Source organism: Paralichthys olivaceus, chromosome 6, assembly GCF_024713975.1.
Source record: "Paralichthys olivaceus isolate ysfri-2021 chromosome 6, ASM2471397v2, whole genome shotgun sequence".
Classification (NCBI taxonomy): domain Eukaryota; kingdom Metazoa; phylum Chordata; class Actinopteri; order Pleuronectiformes; family Paralichthyidae; genus Paralichthys; species Paralichthys olivaceus.
Genome location: NC_091098.1, coordinates 16,243,400 through 16,261,815, shown reverse-complemented (window position 1 = coordinate 16,261,815; position 18,416 = coordinate 16,243,400). Strand labels below are relative to the sequence as shown.

The window sequence follows — 18,416 nt, the reverse complement described above, 5'->3', positions numbered from 1 at the left end:
ATTTGAAAACAATGTGACACAACCTGAAATTACCACCTAATCTGCAGCTTTCCTCTGCTTTATTGACCTTTTTATTGAGTTTCAGCTCGTTCTGTTTTTGTTGTTCATTTCGCTCTCACTGCGCTCACAGTGCTGTTTTCAAAAGCAGGCAGATGTTGTCAGCAAGAATCTTCTTATGACCCATCCCAAACAGCAGACAGGCAGTTTGCATCCAACTGGTGAGCGTTATGCAGCATTTAGCAGCTAAAGAAGCAGATATTTCCCTGCCGAGTTGGTAGAGAACAAAAACAGAGATAAATGTTTGTAAGCATTAGACTTAAATTCACCTGGTAACGATAATGTATATACGAAATGTTTAAGGAAGCACAAGTTAGTTCTCCGTATTAACTTAAAGGGTGATGATACTTTAATGTGTGATCACAATTTACTACCACTGCCCCCAGGTGGCCAAAAACAAGTAAACTAACAAATAAAGAAATCAGTTTTTGCAGGTTTAAGAGAATGTCTCTGCTCCTAGATAAAACATTAATCTGAGACAGAAGCTTCGACTTCGATTTGCTAATCTGACAATTCTTGCGAGTCGACTGGACCATTTTCAAGTGCATAATGTTGGACTGTTTTCTTTTTTTCTTCCTCTCCATGGACGAGACAGAACAAAAAGAGACATAATTTCACCCACCCGAAAAACTAAACTCTGTGTTTGGCCGTCTGTCTGCCTCTGATTCCTGCCAGCCCAGCTGCTGATCTGCCTGCCCCAGTGGCTTCACTTCTCCATTATCATGTCTGATGGGTGTGTGTGTGTAGAAGTCAATAACTCATCCTGATCTGTTGGCAATAATTTGGGATTTGACTTTTGTTGTGTCTGTGTGCCTGTGCACAAGTATGTGTGTGTGCGTGTGTTTGTGTGTTTGTGTGTGTGTGTGTATGCCAAAACCCCACATCTGTCAGTGCTTGCTGGCAGCATAAAGAGATGCCTGCTGAGTTGAATTTGCTACGACAGGGTGTATTATGGTTAAATGTTTTGATACTAACCTGCCTGTTCCCATATGAGCCTGAACAGATATGGCATAATTAGGACGAAGACAAAAGCTCCATGCACCCCATTGACACAAAAACACACCCCCGGTTAAAATATTCAAATATGATGTGCTACTTTTATCCTTCTGTTACTTTAGTCTAAATGCTATGTGAGACAGTGGTTTCACGTGTATGTATTTTTATGTGTGTGTGTAACCAGAGCCCATCTGTTGTCTATGCTGATATGGCAACTGCATCTGCGGGGAGCTGACTAGCACATTAGGAAAGAACACACACACACACACACACACACACACAGAACCTGCACATATTGGACAGCTAACAGTTCATTTGACACTGTAATTACAGCCAGTGATCATGGATCCATTAATCAGCCCTCTTCCTCAGGGCGTCGACTGACCTCCAACAATATCACCATCAGCGGAAGGGAGGGTGGGGAGGAGAGAAGAGGAGGGAAGAGGGAAGAGAGGAGCAGGGGTGGAGGGGTGAATAAAATTCACCGGTGAAAAAAAATAATGGGTTGCAAGTGAATATAGGGGAAAGTGAATGGGAACTGAAACAGAGACTGGCAGGGTACATGTTTGTGGATTTGGAGGTGTGTCTGTGGGGACAGATTCATTCATGAGCATGTGTGTGTGTGTGTGTGTGTGTGTGCGTGTTTGCAATGAATTAAGGCGGTTCACCTTTCACCACAGTCTCTTGTGTTGACCTTACCTGCTGCTTCACTGTTACATCATTAGAATGAATTATACACCATTACTGTCCTGCTGCTGCTGTATGCCTCCCCACACACACACATGTACACAGAGGTACACACCAAATCATGACAACCTGTATGAAAACAGCATGCATAAGTTATGTGCACCAGGCTGTCTGTGAAATAGAGAGGATATGAGAAGCGATTTGGAAGAAGAAAAAAGTTTGTGTGATTTGCCTGTTTAATTCTGAATGTTGTTTTGTGTCATTGTGAAGTGTAGCCCCCCCCCCCCCCCCCCCCCCCCCCCCCCCCCATAAGACTCAATTATAATCCTGCACCTGATCTGAAGAGATTAGTTTTTTCATACACTCAGGCAGAGAAACACAGACACTTACAAAAATCCATCACCATGAATTCCTGACATCGTTGCTCAGAAGCAAATATTTCTAAAAATTGTTTTAAAATTTTGTATGAATCATTTAAAGTCTTATTTCAAAGTATGATTTAAAAAACTCCAGGACAGGCCATAGTGTTGTACAATAAAACAAAGCTGCTTTAACCACACCTTGTGCTGCTCCAGAAACAGTTTTTTAGTGATGAGTCACTCTTAACTTTAATTTCTGTCTTCAACTCAGTACAAGAGTTACACCACAACATTAAAACAGGTTACCTGCTTTAGTATATTGTGGCTGATCACTGTCATGCCAACGGCACTGAATGTTATCTGATGATCTCCTAATTGTGGGAAAACCTAAATACAGACTTTGTGTCAGATTCACAGAGCAACCAAACTTTTCAGCGTCACACTTCATTATCTACACAGTTACCAGCTTGTGTTATATTTATCTAACCCTGTGCAAATATCCCCATTCTTATCATTGCCTTAGTAACTTGCACACACAGAAATATAAATTCAATATCACATTCAAAAACATGCATAGTTCTCCTAACAGGTGCATTCCTAGGTGCTACGTTTTTGGGAGACTAAGCCTATTCTTGAGTGATGGTGTGTGTTCTTGTGTGTGTGTTTGTGTGTCACACAGGTCTACTGGGACCACCCAAGCAGATGCTTCATTTTCCAAATTATGCATTTAGGGCAGAGAAATAGGTCTGAACCAGGGGATTTAGGAGAGTTACAGAATGAGACCAAAGAGGGCTGAAGATGTCCCGTTGTGATCTCTGCACTGTTCTTCAGAAACATCTGAACTGTGTCTTAATCTGTCAGAGACGTCGAGACAAAGAAAGGAACAGAGATAGGCAGAGAGTGAAGATGCACCATTTTCCTTTTGCTGTCTCTCAGGCTCTTTTCCTGAGCTTGGACACTCATCATCACCTCCTCTTAACTCCACACAGCACTGTTGATCAGACGCTGTCTCTCTCTCCCCTCTCCCTCCACCTTCTCTTTAAAATTGAAAAACACACAACAGGGAATGTGGATTGTTGACTCCTCATATTTTGTGTTGCTCCATCGCACTTGCTCTCTTTCTTTCAGCCACATTTTTCTTCACATAAAGTGTTGGCAGTTTTCCACTGACACACATGGATGAATCCAGTTTTTCACGCTCAGACGGAAAATTATTATGGTTCCCAATTCGCCGAAGTTACTTTTTTAACCACATTGTGTGTGTGTGTGTTGTCCGTGTTGTCCTCTGTGGCAATCGTTGGTTTCAGAGTGTGCGAGTGTTGCTCTATAGGAGTCGACCTCTGTGTGTGGTCCTCCTATGAAATCTAAACCTCCAGTGAGAAACATGAGAGGCTTCCTCTCAGCAGTGGTACAGCAGATGGTGTGTTTTTTGAGTGGTTAAATGTATGAAACTGTAAAAGTGTAGGTCCCATGTTGCAAACTGTCACTGATGTCACAAGAAAAACACTTTAGTATCAGGGAAAAAAGTCCATAGAGAGAGGAGGCCGGGGTCAACCAAAAAAAAGAAATGTCTTTGGGATGATTTGACAGCGAGTCAAAAAGTGAGATGGCAGCTACTGAGTTGTGGAAGATATTTTTAGCAGTTTGTCTGTTTTTTTCCTCTTCTCCATTTAAATGATTTATTTCGCTGCAGCTTTATTTAATTATGTGAAAGAACAAACTGTCAGTTCATCAAATACAATTCAGTTTTGGCCAAATATGTATTTTTCAAATCGTGTCCTGGTGTTTGGGTGATCAAAAAATACTGCAGTAACATTTTGGGCTGCAACTAACGATTGTTTTCATGACTCAACTTATCAAGTAGTTTGTTCCAAGGTAACATCTTTTCATGTCTTTCAAGTGCAAACAGTTTGACACAAAAACTTAGAAAAAGATATTTAATTTGAAAACAGCAAATTCTTGTTGAGGAGGAATATGGACCTAAAAAGCTTGAAAAGATGAACTGATGATACAAATTGTTGCTTGTTCTTTGAATAACTGTTCCAACATACATGTGTGTAAGTGACCGTCAGTGCATCTGTGTCAGTGATGAAGACATTAATGAGTGAATGAGTGAGATGAAGCATGAGAGAGAGAGAGAGATAGAAGAGTGGAAGATGGAAGGGGCGGAGAGATGCAATCTAAATATACCAGCTGAGGGCGGTGGAGAGGAGAAAAAGCGCTGGTGCTTTGAAAACCACACTGTGATGAAAAATTAAGATGCGAGGCAGAGTTGAGAGGAGAGCACAGAAACAGAGGGAAGGAAGGGAGGGAGGGAGGAGAGGAGAGGAAGGCAGAGAGAGAGAGCAAGGGCTTTTATTGCTGGTCACTTTCACCTGTCTCTCTGGGAGATGGACGGATGAAATCAGACTCTAAAAGGGAGCTGGAGAAGTAGAAGCTGCATTCTTCCTCTTTTAGTGAGCCCAGACACAAGGGAATGGCTGCACCCTCTTTTTTCAGCCTCCTGTGTCTTCACAGTTCTGGTGGTAGTTATCTTAAACTACAAGTGAGTTTGTAAAGTAGTTCCTTATTGCTTTTTTCTTATCGCTTGCTCAGCAACATTATCATTTTTTTGGGAATAAAACTCTTGACTCTTATTTTTACTCTGCAGAACAACCACTACATCTGTCGACCATGGCTCTTATAGTCCAAGATGGATTTCCACTTTGCTCATCTAGTGATGTAATAATCCCAGACAGGAGGCTACAGAAAGTCCAAAAACCTGGACGGAAATTGAATTAGAGAAGCCATTTATTCTCCCTGGATTAATTTTTTCCACCTATACTCTGCCATGCCTGACGCTGTCCTCTCTCTCTCCCTGCATCAGGGACCACACAGTGGAGGCCATTTGCATTTTGCTTAAATATATTTCCTAAATTCCAAAGCTTCAAGAGATCCCTACTTTGCATTTGTTTATTTAGTTCAAAGTGTTTTTTCTGTTATTGCCCAAGAACCTTACAAAAAACTGAAGTGTAGTCAAAATGTGATAGATAAATAACAAAGTGTTTCACTGTGTATTCTATGGAGAGAGGGACTTTGATGTTATTTTTGCAGTGTTAAGCCAGCTTAAAGCAATGGTGTAGCTCCCGCCTGTAGGTGAGGGCCGGCATTTCCATTTTTCTTTTATTATCTGACGCTGTTGGACTTGTGGGTGATAGAAAAGCTCAGACAACATAAACACGTTTACCACCTGGATCGGCACTGTAAGCAGACGCACTCCGCCGCAGCATGTTGTTTCTCTATGCGTGTGTCCATGTGTGGGGTTGACCCGGGGATATTTTAGAGGGTGGCTGTGTCATGTGTGGACGATGGATGTGTAGTGACACCAGGATTGTACCTTGCGGTGCAATGAGTTCTTCAGGTTAACGCGGAGAGCGGCAGACAGACAAGGAGCAAGAGAGAGAGAGAGGAGGGAAATAGATGGAGTGTGACACCCTTGGGACGAATCGAGCTTTAGGGATGTGTTGGGGACAGACATGTAGCAGAGGCAGCAGGCAAAAGCTGATTTGAAAGATGGGGATGTCAAGTTTGTGATGTGCACTTTGCTACAGTCATATAGTCCTTTTAACTAGTGAGACCCAGATAAGAGGCTGAAGAATGGAGGAGGAAGAGGACGAAAGCTTCTCTCTCTCCCCTTTTCTCTCTGTTCCTCCCTATTTTCCCCAACAAACACACACACACAGTTGAGTTTCCACAATGCTTGTTAAATTGGGAGCCTAATTTGCAGCCGCTGGCTTTCTCCTCCATGGGTCACATGGAGTGAATTTATCCAAAATGGCCAAACCGTGGATTTCATTAATAAAACACTTATACACTTACACACACACACACACACACACACACACACACACACACACACACACACACACACTCTCTTGGCAGGATCAGTGAGGCCTAATCAAGCTGAAGTATCCTGAGGTTGCAATTAGGTTTGGAAGGCCACAGTCCTGAGTCTGGCTACAAAACAAATTGTTCAATTTAGTCAAAAGTATACGTAGATTTCCTCTGATGAGTCATCGTATTATTGTGTTCTGTCCATTTCTATTCATCTTAGCTGTGAGCTAACTTCATCTCATCTATAGTACCTTTTAAATAACACACAGACACACACAGACACTGCAACTCTTCATGGCTTATTCTCTTCTGGTATTGCAATAGTGCCTCCTATCTGAGGTACCCAAGGTTTTTTCCTTTAGAGCCTTTTCTGCGTAACCAGCTGTGTTCTTGGGTGTGTGTGTGTGTGTTGCTGGGATGTGGGTGGAATGTGAGCTTCAGTCCTATGCAACCTTGCAACGGATAAATAAGTATGAATGGACGAATTCAAAAACAGAGGGAGCATTTTAAGAGGACCAACCTGCCTGAGCCTGTAGTTCAGGCTGTGAAGCTGCTAATGTTAGCGACAAAGCTAACATGCTAATGCGTACCAGATCATTTTACCCATATACATGCACCATCTTAGTTTAGCAACAAATCTGACAGCACTCTGTCCAATACCTCGAGACATTTCTTGAAGAATTGTAAATGCAAGCCTCATGATGACCCTACAGGAAACATCAGCGGCTCAAAAGTAAAATACTTCGTCTGATGACCATGAATTTCTCAATAAACTTTTATGCCAATTCATCCAAAGTGTGGGACTGAAGGACATTGTCATCCCTCGAGCCTCGCTGACATGGTTTGGCTAAAAACAAATCTGAATAAATCGGTCGAGTATTTTCCTTGGATCGAACTACCCAGTTGGCAGAGTAGTGTTCAGCTCCAGTACATTCAGATCTATAAATAAACAACTACCGTTTCATCCACTGAGTGAGGAGGAAAAAAGGTAACACAGTGTAAGTTTAGGATATTAACCACCTTTTACATGAATTGAAAAAGTGATTATCACTACCACCGCTCACTTTACTGTCAAAACACCCAATGTCATAACTAAACAAAGAATTCCTGAACTCACAGTAACTGACAGGTTGTTCACATGCTCTCACCAATATTTGTCATCCACTTTTGAAATGTTTGAAAGAGCACTTCTCTGCCCTTGTTTCCTTCCCTCTCCTTCATCCTTGTACCATTATATTGTTCTTCACTTCCCTTCCATGCACTCATCTCATTACCTTTCATCTTTCCTTTCTATCATCTGTGTCCTTTCAATTTCTCTTTCTTGCCTCTTGATGATGGAGACATTATCTTCCATTTTATTTTGATAGTATGACTGTGAGTATCCTGATGACCTTAGGGATGGTACCACTTCACTGAAACAGTCATCTCCTTGTGAAAGTCTCACAATGAATATGTTTATCTGAGAAGTTAATGTATGTGAGAGAGAGGACGTGCACAGAGACAAAAGATAAAAGCTTGCAGGGGATCAATGATTTCACCACTATTTTGTGCAAAAGGCCAAGTCACACTCAACACAGTGGGACAAAACATAGTCTGACTCAAACTCATAAACTCTGACTCATCAAATTAAGTTTATAAAAGAACATCATCTGCATATTGGAATATCTTTCTCCTTGAATGGTGTTACAACTCAGAGACACAATATTCATGATGGAAACTTGCGGGTTTACAAGATAAATGTTTCTAGTATTTTACAAGTTAAATTCAGTCCTAAGTATTTCTTTTCATGATAATAAAAAACAATGCAAACCACAGTGAGGGTTAGTATTACAGCAATTCTTCACACCAGAGCAGTTACACACATCACATCAAGGTTACTGGAACCCATATTACCTTTGCACTAACTCAGGTATAAAGTGGCTCAAACAGCAGCAGCTACAGTGGCCATGTTCCTTTCGGCAAATGAATTCTTGAAAACATAGAGTTCATCTAACAGTCACGACTTAACAGTGGGAAATTCAACTGAGCATCTAATATTTATCAAACTTAAACTTTTAACATTTTCTCACAACATGATATAACTTTGAACTAGTCAGTCAACTTTTTAAGGCAGCGGGGAAACTTGAAGATAAATCGGGTTAAATGTTTGACATTCTCTTTACTATTAAAAAATCCATCCAACCAAATGGTTGATCAGTTAACCTGTAACAAATCCTCCTTTTCAACTGCTCTTGGTGTAATTACTCACACAAACCACATTTAATGAGCAAACATACTGCATTTGTTCATTTTACTAGAACCAGTTGTTGTAAAAGCACCCTGAACACGGTCTATATTGTAGTGCAGTGTAGTACAATCTATTCTTGAAAGTGTCTTCACTGATTTAGACTTGGATGAATTTTCAATATTAAAAAGATCCACTTTCAGTTTTTCTGGACAGAGGATAATGTGGTGGGACAATATATATCTTCTGCTAGCACAATCACTCCACGCTAATTGCCACAGTGACTTATATAGGCAGTACAGGCACCCTATTTTCCAAATGGCGGATATTTCAGGGAATGGAAAATCCTTGAATATTAATGTATTTCCACTACATTTTTCTCCTCTACCGTTGGGAGCTCAACCAGAGCTCATATGCCCGTGAGATGTCTGTCCGGCTTTAGCTAAGATGCATACAAACACACACGCCTACGCGCACATGCACAAATACAGACTGGAGATACGGAGAGGAAGCTGATCAGCCGTGTGGAGCGGGGAGGGCACTCCAATGGGACTAATTAAAGTTATGGAACAGACTGCAGAACTCATCGGAGACCACCACTCTTTCTCTAACTCTATCTCTCCCTCCTCTCGCTCTTTGTTTCTCTTATACTCCTCTGTGTTTGCTTAATGAAAGCTACATCATCCAGGGTCATGGTATGCAATGCTGCTTTCGTACCACAATTCATGCTGATAAATAGGATCAAAGGTGTTGGTGAAGCAGCTGCTGGAAACACCTTCACAACACATGTGCATACAGATGTTAAACACAATTGGGCATTAAAAAGACAAAGCTCATTTTATCCAGCATGTTTGGTTTATCTAATATATAAAAACGGCTGTTGTTTGTGACTTTGTACTTAGGTGTGAGAGAGTATGTGTGTGTGTGTGTGTGTGTGTGTGTGTGTGTGTGTGTGTGTGTGTGTGTGTGTGTGTGTGTGTGACATGAATCACCATCAGCTGCTGATTTTGATACTGATGGAAAATCAAGGTTTTTAGATGCTCAGATCGATCGGAACCCTGTGTTCCTGAGCAGTATATCTCTCTCATACACACACACACCTGCCTTCCCCTTGTTCACCCTCTCTCTTTTTTGGCTCCTCTCTGAATCCATTTCTATGTCACACACCCACTGATCCTGCGGCAGACAGACCAAACCACGAGCCATAATGAAGTGGCACTGCATCATCACAAACACTGCTTTGTGTTTAAATGAGGTGGAGAGGAAGTGGGCAGCATCTCCACTTTGTTTCCTAATTATTTACAACAAGTGGAGCATGGGTGAGGACAGGAGGAAGGGGGTAAGAGGAGGAGGGCGAGGGGAGAGGATACAGGAAGAGGAGACTAGAGGAGACGAATGGGAGAAAAGACGAGAAGCGACAATAAAGCATATACATGCATGACTGTGTGTGTGTGTGTGCCTCCTAACCAGAGAAAGCCTTGGCTCAGCCTGTCTGGCTTTGCAGCTTCTCCCAGCTCTGGAAATGCCAGGCTACATGACTCACACACCCTGCTCAGGGCTAAATACACACAACTTCATGGCAAAAGTGCTCACACACATGCACACATGCACGCAGATGTATATGCACAAGTAAACACAGCAGCACATACTCAGACCCAACCAGGTTTGCATATAATCTTGTATGCAATGAGCTAAACTGCAGAGACTCACACAGACCTCGAAAGTTTGGTTTGTTTAATGTTCATCATCACATCTGCTTAGAATAATTTAAGAATTATCTTTTTTTTCTCTGTTTCTTCACCTATGCTTGCCTATTTGAAGAGAAAATTAACCACTATAAAAAGCATTTAATGAGTCACTCAACAGTAAATCCGTGGTTTCAGTTCACGGTGAGTTTCGAACTAATAGCGATCAGTTGATTCTAGTCCCACTTTAAAGTTCACTGCAGTGTATTTCTTCCAAAGTAAACTGAATAACGTGGACAAACAAGGTGCAAGATAACACCATGATTACTCCAATCTGGACTACAGCTCACATTAAAGAAATATATAAACACAGAAATCATCCTTCATGTGCGTGGGTGGGTGGAGAGTTTGGGTTGCAGAAAAAGAGGAGAAGCAGTAAGTTTAGAAAGTGCAAATGTACTTTTATGTTAAGTGAACTTGTTCAAACTAAAAGTTCTTCTTCAAGGTGTATATCACACATTTGCTTTTGTTTTGCCTGTCTCCTGCAGTTACTTCTTCACACGCGTACATTTACTTCACAACCAGTGCACAAACACACAACCACACAGATTCATACACATATATACTTTATTGTCACATTTCATCTTTTCTTCCATTTGTCTCTTTGTTGTCTCCTCTCCCTATCCTCTCCCCTCGCCCTCCTCCTCTGACTTCCAATTCATTCATTCATTATACAGCCTCACCCTGTACCTAACCATTACCATGAACAATTCATGCCTAACCCTAAGCTTGACCTAACTCCAATTCACATCTTACCCCTAACATTAACTATATATTAACTCATATGGGGTCATTTGGGGTCCATCCTTACTTAGTGCTCAAATATAAACTGCCTGAAACACACCAGCCCTGTGCATCACTTGTCAACACCTACCACGTGTAGACATACAGAGGGAGACACACAACACAGCATCTGTATGTTGTGGTGTGTTCACTCACAGAACAATATAATAAGACAATAAAACTCATTATAAAACTATATTGCTTACTAATAATGAAACATAACTCATTTTTATTAGAAAGTTTCCATTATGTTTTTTTACAAAGATTATTGCTTGTGTGTGTGTGTTTGTGTGTGTTCTCTGCAGACAACCGTCAGAGCTGGGTTGGCTGTAAAAAGCTTTGTACTGCCTTGGTCTGGATTGAAATATTATTCACTCGACAGATGCCGTCTATTTGTAGCTATCAAAAATACATACACAGTAGTTAATCAATGGAAAGGCAATGTTGTGTACTATTAACAGAAGTTGGACCATTTCCTTTTTTGGAGCTGTTTCCCCTTTGGCTGCCAGGACAGAGAATTAAACACAACCTTCCAAATTTACAAGCCACTGTAGTCCTGTCCTGCTCTTCATCGCTGCCATCCCTCTGTTTATTTATCCTTGTCTATATTTCTCTCCCTCTCTGTGTTTCTCCTTCTGTCTGGATGTGTTTGCAGTAAACAATAATTTTGCCTGTATAAATATATTTTTCTTTGGCAACACAGATAGGCCCTGGGAGGAGTCTGTGCTGGTTGTGTCTATATGTTTTACAGTTATCTTAGAATGTTGTGTAAAGTTTGTGGCAGTCATGTACAGTGGTGTTTATATATATATATATATATATGTAGCAGAGCTGCAGATGCCCCCCGCCCCCCCCCCCCCAATCAACCTCTACAAAGTGATCCCAACCATCTGTGTATGATATATCACGCTTACAAGAACATGAGGTCACTGTGACATTGACCTTTTATCATCAAAGTCTAGACAATTTATCCAAAGTCTAAGTGATCATTTGTGTCAAATTTGACATTTACATCTTTTTATTTATAACAGCGAGCAAACATAAATTCAAAAACTCAACTTAAACTTGCCAACAATTTCTGCTGGCGTCTCGGCTTCGCAACTCAGCTCAGCTCAGTCTCTCTTCACGTCTCTCTGTGCGTCTCTTGTCTCTCTTCCACGTGCCTCTCTGTGGCAGCTCTCCTGCTACCTTTTTAATCCAGGGAGAGCTAATAGGCCATCTACTCTCAACTGTGCCAATCAACTCTCCCTGGTTCACCTGGAGGTGCTCTCTGAGCCACCTCCACAGTTGTCTTGAGATACCGTCATCATGACCTTGACCTTTTACCTTCAATCCCCAAAATGTAATTAGTTCAGTCTTGAGTTCAATGGAATGCTCGTACTAAATTTGATCAAATTTCCTCTTGGTGTTCTTGAGATATCGTGTTCACAACAACTGGACAGATGGACAACCCAAAAAAAACTAATGCTTTGCAGTCACTGGCTATTGCTGGTGTGGAGGTATACAAATCTACATTTTGACCTGATAATGATGGAAAGTCGGGGCATCGCTAAAACTACTCATCCTAAGGGGGAAATGCATGTGTGCACTAAATTTCGGGGTAAATTCAGTCAATGGTTGCTGAGATAATCCACTCATATAAACCTCACAGAGGCACAAAGGTAAATGTATCAACGTTTTTCACAGAAAGACTGGCATTGCCATCCCAAAAACCATGCTAGCAGCATTAAAAAGACAATAGGAGGGTAATACATGCATGTAGCTACTACCAACAGTTCAAAAACATCATGCAGTGCACAGCTTATTATAGTAATTTAGTTTATGTGTCTCTAATTGAGTATATATGTTTCTGTTTCTTTCTGGCAGAATGCGGGAACGGGGCCCTTGCATTTGTGGAGTAGGTGTATGGAGTCTACTGCTGTCCCTCTGTCTGGCCTCCCTGACACATGCACACAGGAGCCACACAGGTAGGTACATGTATGTGTTAATGTCCGCTCATGCGTGTATGTACAGTACATATTCCTGTGTGTCGCTCAACGTTTCAGTACAGCATTCACAGTATTGGATCTATCCCAGATTACCACTGCAGGCAATCTCTGCAGCCAATTTCTTTTCACATGTTGTAAAGTTGGAGTGAATAGGCCGTGTGCGACCCAAGGGAATGCCGAGGTCGGTTTCACAGTGAAATATGAGTCCACAGAGGCAGGTTGCCAGGAAGAACGCACACAAAAAAGTTCTTTAATAAAAGGAAAAGGAATAAGAGTAATCCAACAGAGAAAGGTCTTCTAAGTTCTGACTTTCCTGTCTTTGCAGTCCCATCAGGGTGGGGCGACACTTTGAAATTGTCTATACTTCACAGCACAGACAGCGAGCAGTGAGCCTTATGTGGCATAATCACGAGCATGATTGAGCCCAGAGGCCTCTTACTAGTTCACAGTTCATTTCTCATGTGAAGGTTGGGTATCTTTGCTTCTCTGGTTAACAATGATCACCTGTGTTTGACACTGAAAATTGCCAGCCTCTGGGAAGAAAGCTTAGAGAGAACCAGGTACCTGCTACGTGCATATGAGAGCTATTTCCGTTGTGCTGCTCTGGTATTAACCTACATGTGGTGGGAATATGAAAATGGACATCTACTCGGTGTGTCCCTCTGTGAAGGTGGTTATAGTTACTTTTGTACTAAATTGCATTTTAGTTGTGAAATGCACAAAACAAATTTACGGCCGAATATAGATTCATACTAAGTTTAGTAATGATTAACTACATCCATCATGCATTTTTTACTTGAACATTAAAGAGGTGTTCATCGTGTGTTATTGCTATTTTGATGGCTGCAGTTTATGAAATGTTGGATTGAATTACATTATAAATCAGCTTCATATGACAAATCAGGTCATTAAAGGAAAAACACATGTCTACACCGATGCTAACGGGGAGGTACAGCTAAATACAGTGATAACAACATGATGATCTTTTATATTATAACGGGCTGATGGAAACTGACAAACCGGCCAGTACTGTGGTAGTATCTCTAAATAAACAGAAATATATGAAATATATAAATATAGTAGGACTTGGGCAGGGTCTTGGGGGTGATACTCTGGGGGGTAAACTGCCCATTCCCCAGTTCAGTGGGCTCGGGCCTGGGTAAGAGAGGTTTGCAGGCATATATTGAGGAGTTCCTGTCACTCTGGGTCGAGTCTTCCATCGAGCTTGTAGCTCAAGTGGCATTTACCTTCCATTCCACTTCCAGCCTGTAATCACCATTTTCAAAACTCAGTTCACTATAGGAAACAACAGAAACTTTCTATAGCTGCCAAACTATGTGTTAAAAATAACAAGCTATGACAAATATTTGAACTGTTTGTCATTTAATGTTGTTTTTGTGGCATCGTTATTGAAGGAAAGACAATTTATTGGTGATTGAAGATGTGAAAATATTTCACCAAAACAAGTTCCCATCAATACTGCATTTTACTTTATCTGGCTTGGAGCTGCCCAAGGCCATTGTAATTGGTTTAAAGACATACAATCAAGTCAGAGCGTCTTCCCTCTACACCAAAATGAATTGGTGAAGCCAGACCAGCACTAACACACTGCTGTGAAGATAGAACCACCCTGGGTCTGATCTTGGTCCTGAATGAGAGTTGTTGAGGTAGGTGCTTTTTGGGTGAAGCAAAGGAATTTATATTGATTCTGTTGTGTTAACCAGAGCCAGTGGAGGTGTCATCAGATTACACACGTTATATCAGATAATTTGTTCATGTCAACGGGGGTGGATAAAATCAATCTCCTATTGATCTATGAAAACAGAACCCAAAGTGTTAATTGCATAGGAACCAACACCTAGAGCTGTGCAGTCCTCATTAGATTGTGGACTTGTGTGACACTAGAGCTAAAGATCTTGGTACTCCAGAGGTTTCAAAATCAAGCTTATGTTAAAGACATTTTATTTCAAGGCCGCTCCTACAGATTCTCGGAGCAAAGAACGTTCCAAGGCAGAGATGTAACTAACATGACATAACAAAATATAATTTACAATCACAAGACACACCTAAGGATAAAACCAAGAAGTGACATAAGTGGACTTTGTGTTTGGTTTGACTACATATGATAAACAATGATGGCTTGAAAATGTCATGCTCTGCCTTTGGCTGTCATGTCGACATAGTGGCCCGCACCAGCTGCCCTTCATCTGAACCGGTTGCCTTTGTTTGTCATTGTTGTTACTGTGTATCTCACGTCACTGATGCTAAAGATATTTATACTGCAGTCAGTGTACTGTACCATATGTCTCAATATCAGCTCTGTGCGACTATTACATTAGCAGATGACTAAAGGGGGAAATGATTGATGAATCCAAGTTTTTTTCTTTGATGCTTTAAAAAGAATGCAGTGTCTAAGATGGCCTGAAAAAGTACCATATTGTTATCACTTTTTGGAGACTCTATATTGTTTTATGTGAGTTCATGTATATGTACAGTAAACGACAGCTTTCATGTGTGTCTGTGTGTGTGTGTGTGTTTGTGTGTGTGTAAGATTGACTACTGTTGTCTGGCTGCCAGGCATTATCTCCTCCTCTCATAGAGCATTTCTTGACAAGGCAAGGGCAAACATTTTCATAAATGGCAGGATGGTGAAAAGACACGGCGAAAGGGAAGACGCGCTTCCTTATTGTGGTGCATCACTGGGCTTTCAATGAAGTGCTGAGGTCTGCACAAAGCCATGAAAACACTAAAAACATCGGGTGAGAGAGATGAGAATGATAGCAGCTGCAGCTTTGTGTCACTGAGGATTCTGTTGTACCCCCCCCCCCCCCCCCCCCCCACACACACACACAAAAAGCCAATTCTGTCTCCTAAAAGTTACATTTATACAGAACTGATATGCAAATATGTTTTGTAGCTGTAATGGAGACATGTTGTTCCTTTCCCTTTTCGCAACAATGTTGAAACTGAATTAATCAGTAAAATGATCAAAGAAATAACTGATATCGCACTGCAATAACCATTTGTAGTGCCTACTCTAATGTTTAGGCACTCACAGCATTTGATTAGGGTTAAGGAAAGATCATGACTACAGCAACTAAAACCATAATCCATAACCTTAACAAACATGTTTTTGTGAAAAATGAGTTTTTCTTGCATTTAAAGAAACATTAACCTGCCAGTGAGTATGTTGCCAACACAAAATGATTAGGAAAACAGTTTGGTTGTACGTGAACATAATTTCGAGGAGACAGTGTCGCTAGAGTAATTGAACTAATGGTGGTCGTATTTTTGGTGACATATTATGTAACGTTTTTGGTTAGTGTGTGTGTGGTGGAGGTTGGGGCTTATTTTGCTCTAGTTGTTGGACCTCAGATTCAGGAGCCAATTATAATTGTGGGGACCAAAATTCTGGTTCCCTGTTGGAGCAGAAAGGGCTCTGATACACCTACCTTGTTTGGTCCGGACCTTTGGACTTTTCAGTTTAGTACGAACCAAAATAACAGGTGTAAAATATGCCTCTGTCCAGACCAACAGACCAAAACTTTGCTCAACCTAGAGAGGTGGTCATAGCTTGGATCTGACAAACTATGGTTTGGATTGTTAGCAATGTGAAAACACTTATTTTAATAGCTTCGACATGAAGACCATTTGCAGGAAGTTGAGAAAACATTAAACAATTCAACAAGACAAAGACGTGGCTCGCAGCAATGCTTGTAATTTTCACCTCTGATGATATATAGGATGAACCCTACTTTTTTATATATATGTATTTAATTTGATAAATTAGGGTATTTGAAAACACACCAACATCAGACGTACACCTGTCTACAAACCAATCTGTGTCAAGTATAGGCAGATGCAGCTCAGTTGGTGATGACAAGACATACGTATATCATACAAGTCTTTAGTTCTCTCCCTAAATTGCAATGTGAAACCAAAACTCAATCGATCAATTCAATCAAATTTTATTTGTCTAGCCCATAGTCACAAATCACAATTTGTCTCTTAGGGCTGCACAAAGTGCGACATCCTCTGTCCTTAACCCTCAACAAGAGTAAGAAAAAACTACCCAAAAACCTTATTAACAGGGGAAAACACATGGAAACCTGTGAGAGAGAGGTTGGTTCCATTGTTTAGGGGTTTGAGTAAGTCACGAGGAAATAATGGAATTGTTAATGAAGAGTCCCCTCAAAGATAGGTGTACAAGAGTATGCGGGTATGCACGTGTGTGTGTGTGTGTGTGTGTGTGTGTGTGTGTGTGTGTGTGTGTGTGTGTGGACATGTGTAGCAACTGCATGATGCTGTTAATGGGTCATTGATTGTAGACTAAGTTGTAATCAGGGAGTTACAGCGTTATCCAGTTGCAAGTTGTCTGAGTGGGAAAAAACAGACAAGTAATCAGATAATTACTGAATACAATCCCTTAGGTCACTTCAAGGTTGAGGCTTTCACTCAGACACACACATATGCATGTACTAACACACACACACACACATACACACAAACAGACGGACAAACACACAGGCAATTAAAGAACAATTGATTATAATGGGTGGAGGGACATAAGACATTCAGTTCTGAGTAAAACTTTTCTGTAGCATGTAGATGAGGTTATACCAAAGATAATGAGTATTTGTGTGTTTTTTGCACAACATGTGATATTTCTACATCATGAACATGAATTTATAAAAATGTGCATAAAAACTTTTATTTTATTTTATAAAGCTGTTGCAGCTGTAAACACGAAGACATGCACAGTTATATTATATGGACATGTGCTGTTTATGGGATGTTATGAGCCCTGGCTTCTGGCTCTGGTCATCATGGAGTTAATTTCATAGCATCTATGACAGAAACAGACTGAAAACACAAACTGAGCTCAGATCAGTTTGTGTTTGCTGACCAGGTGTTATCTCTTGTTACATGAGGTGAAGCTATGGGAGTTGACTGATCAGTGTGCAGACTCTACTTCAGCCAGCCAGCTGTCTGCTGCTATAAGCATGAGGTCAATTTCTGAAAAACACACAGCAGGAGCAAATAAATGATTTTTGAGATGGTGGGCTCTGTCTGCGCTGAAACTAACTAACACTAAACTTAGTAGAAGCATGTGGCAATGACTTGCCACCACAAAACTTTCTTAAATGACCAAGAAATCATTAAAAGATAAGATGCCTGAAACTCGATACAGTTCTCCTGTATCTTGCAGGGGAAAAAAATTATTAAAATTGTGACCCATCCCAAGGCTTGAAAAAAAAGAAGAGATTTAATAATTCACCCTAGCGCCTAGGACTAATGTGTGTGTGTGTGTGTGTGTGTGTGTGTGTGTGTGTGTGTGTGTGTGTTGCCACCAGCATGTGCTGACAAGACAGCTGTGGTGAGGAGAATAGTCAAGATGGCTACGAAGTGGCAAAAGAAATCTCAGCATGTGTGTGTGTGTGTATGTGTGTGTCTAGCTCCTGCTCACCGTCTAGAAGAGAAAAAAGCATCTGTTAAATCATCCATCTTCCTGTCTTTTTCTTTTATTCACATGCTTTACTATAAACATCACAGCAGAACTGTGAGAAATTTACGGGCTTTAAACCCCCGACCAACGAGCTCTAACACTCTTAGTGGACTGCAGATCTCCTGCAATGAAGAGATCTTATTTGTAGGCAAAGTCTCGCCCTTGGTGAATTGTCTCAGCGGCTTTACCAATGGTCTT

At 41.0% G+C, this 18,416-nt stretch overlaps 2 protein-coding genes across 2 annotated transcripts in view; one reads left to right on the top strand and one right to left on the bottom strand.

Moving 5' to 3' along the window:
- The window catches only part of LOC109635178 (rho-related GTP-binding protein RhoA-D), a 59,937-nt gene extending 50,976 nt beyond the window's left edge, over positions 1–8,961 (bottom strand). The window contains exon 1 of the mRNA XM_069526022.1: positions 8,951–8,961. The gene's annotated coding sequence lies outside the window, so the exon portion shown is untranslated. The remainder of the gene's footprint in view (positions 1–8,950) is intronic.
- The window catches only part of LOC109635179 (chemokine-like protein TAFA-2), a 74,919-nt gene that overhangs the window by 21,548 nt on the left and 34,955 nt on the right, over positions 1–18,416 (top strand). The window contains exon 2 of the mRNA XM_020096171.2: positions 12,591–12,691. Coding sequence (XP_019951730.1) covers positions 12,592–12,691 — 100 coding nt within the window. The 5' untranslated portion in view covers position 12,591. The remainder of the gene's footprint in view (positions 1–12,590; positions 12,692–18,416) is intronic.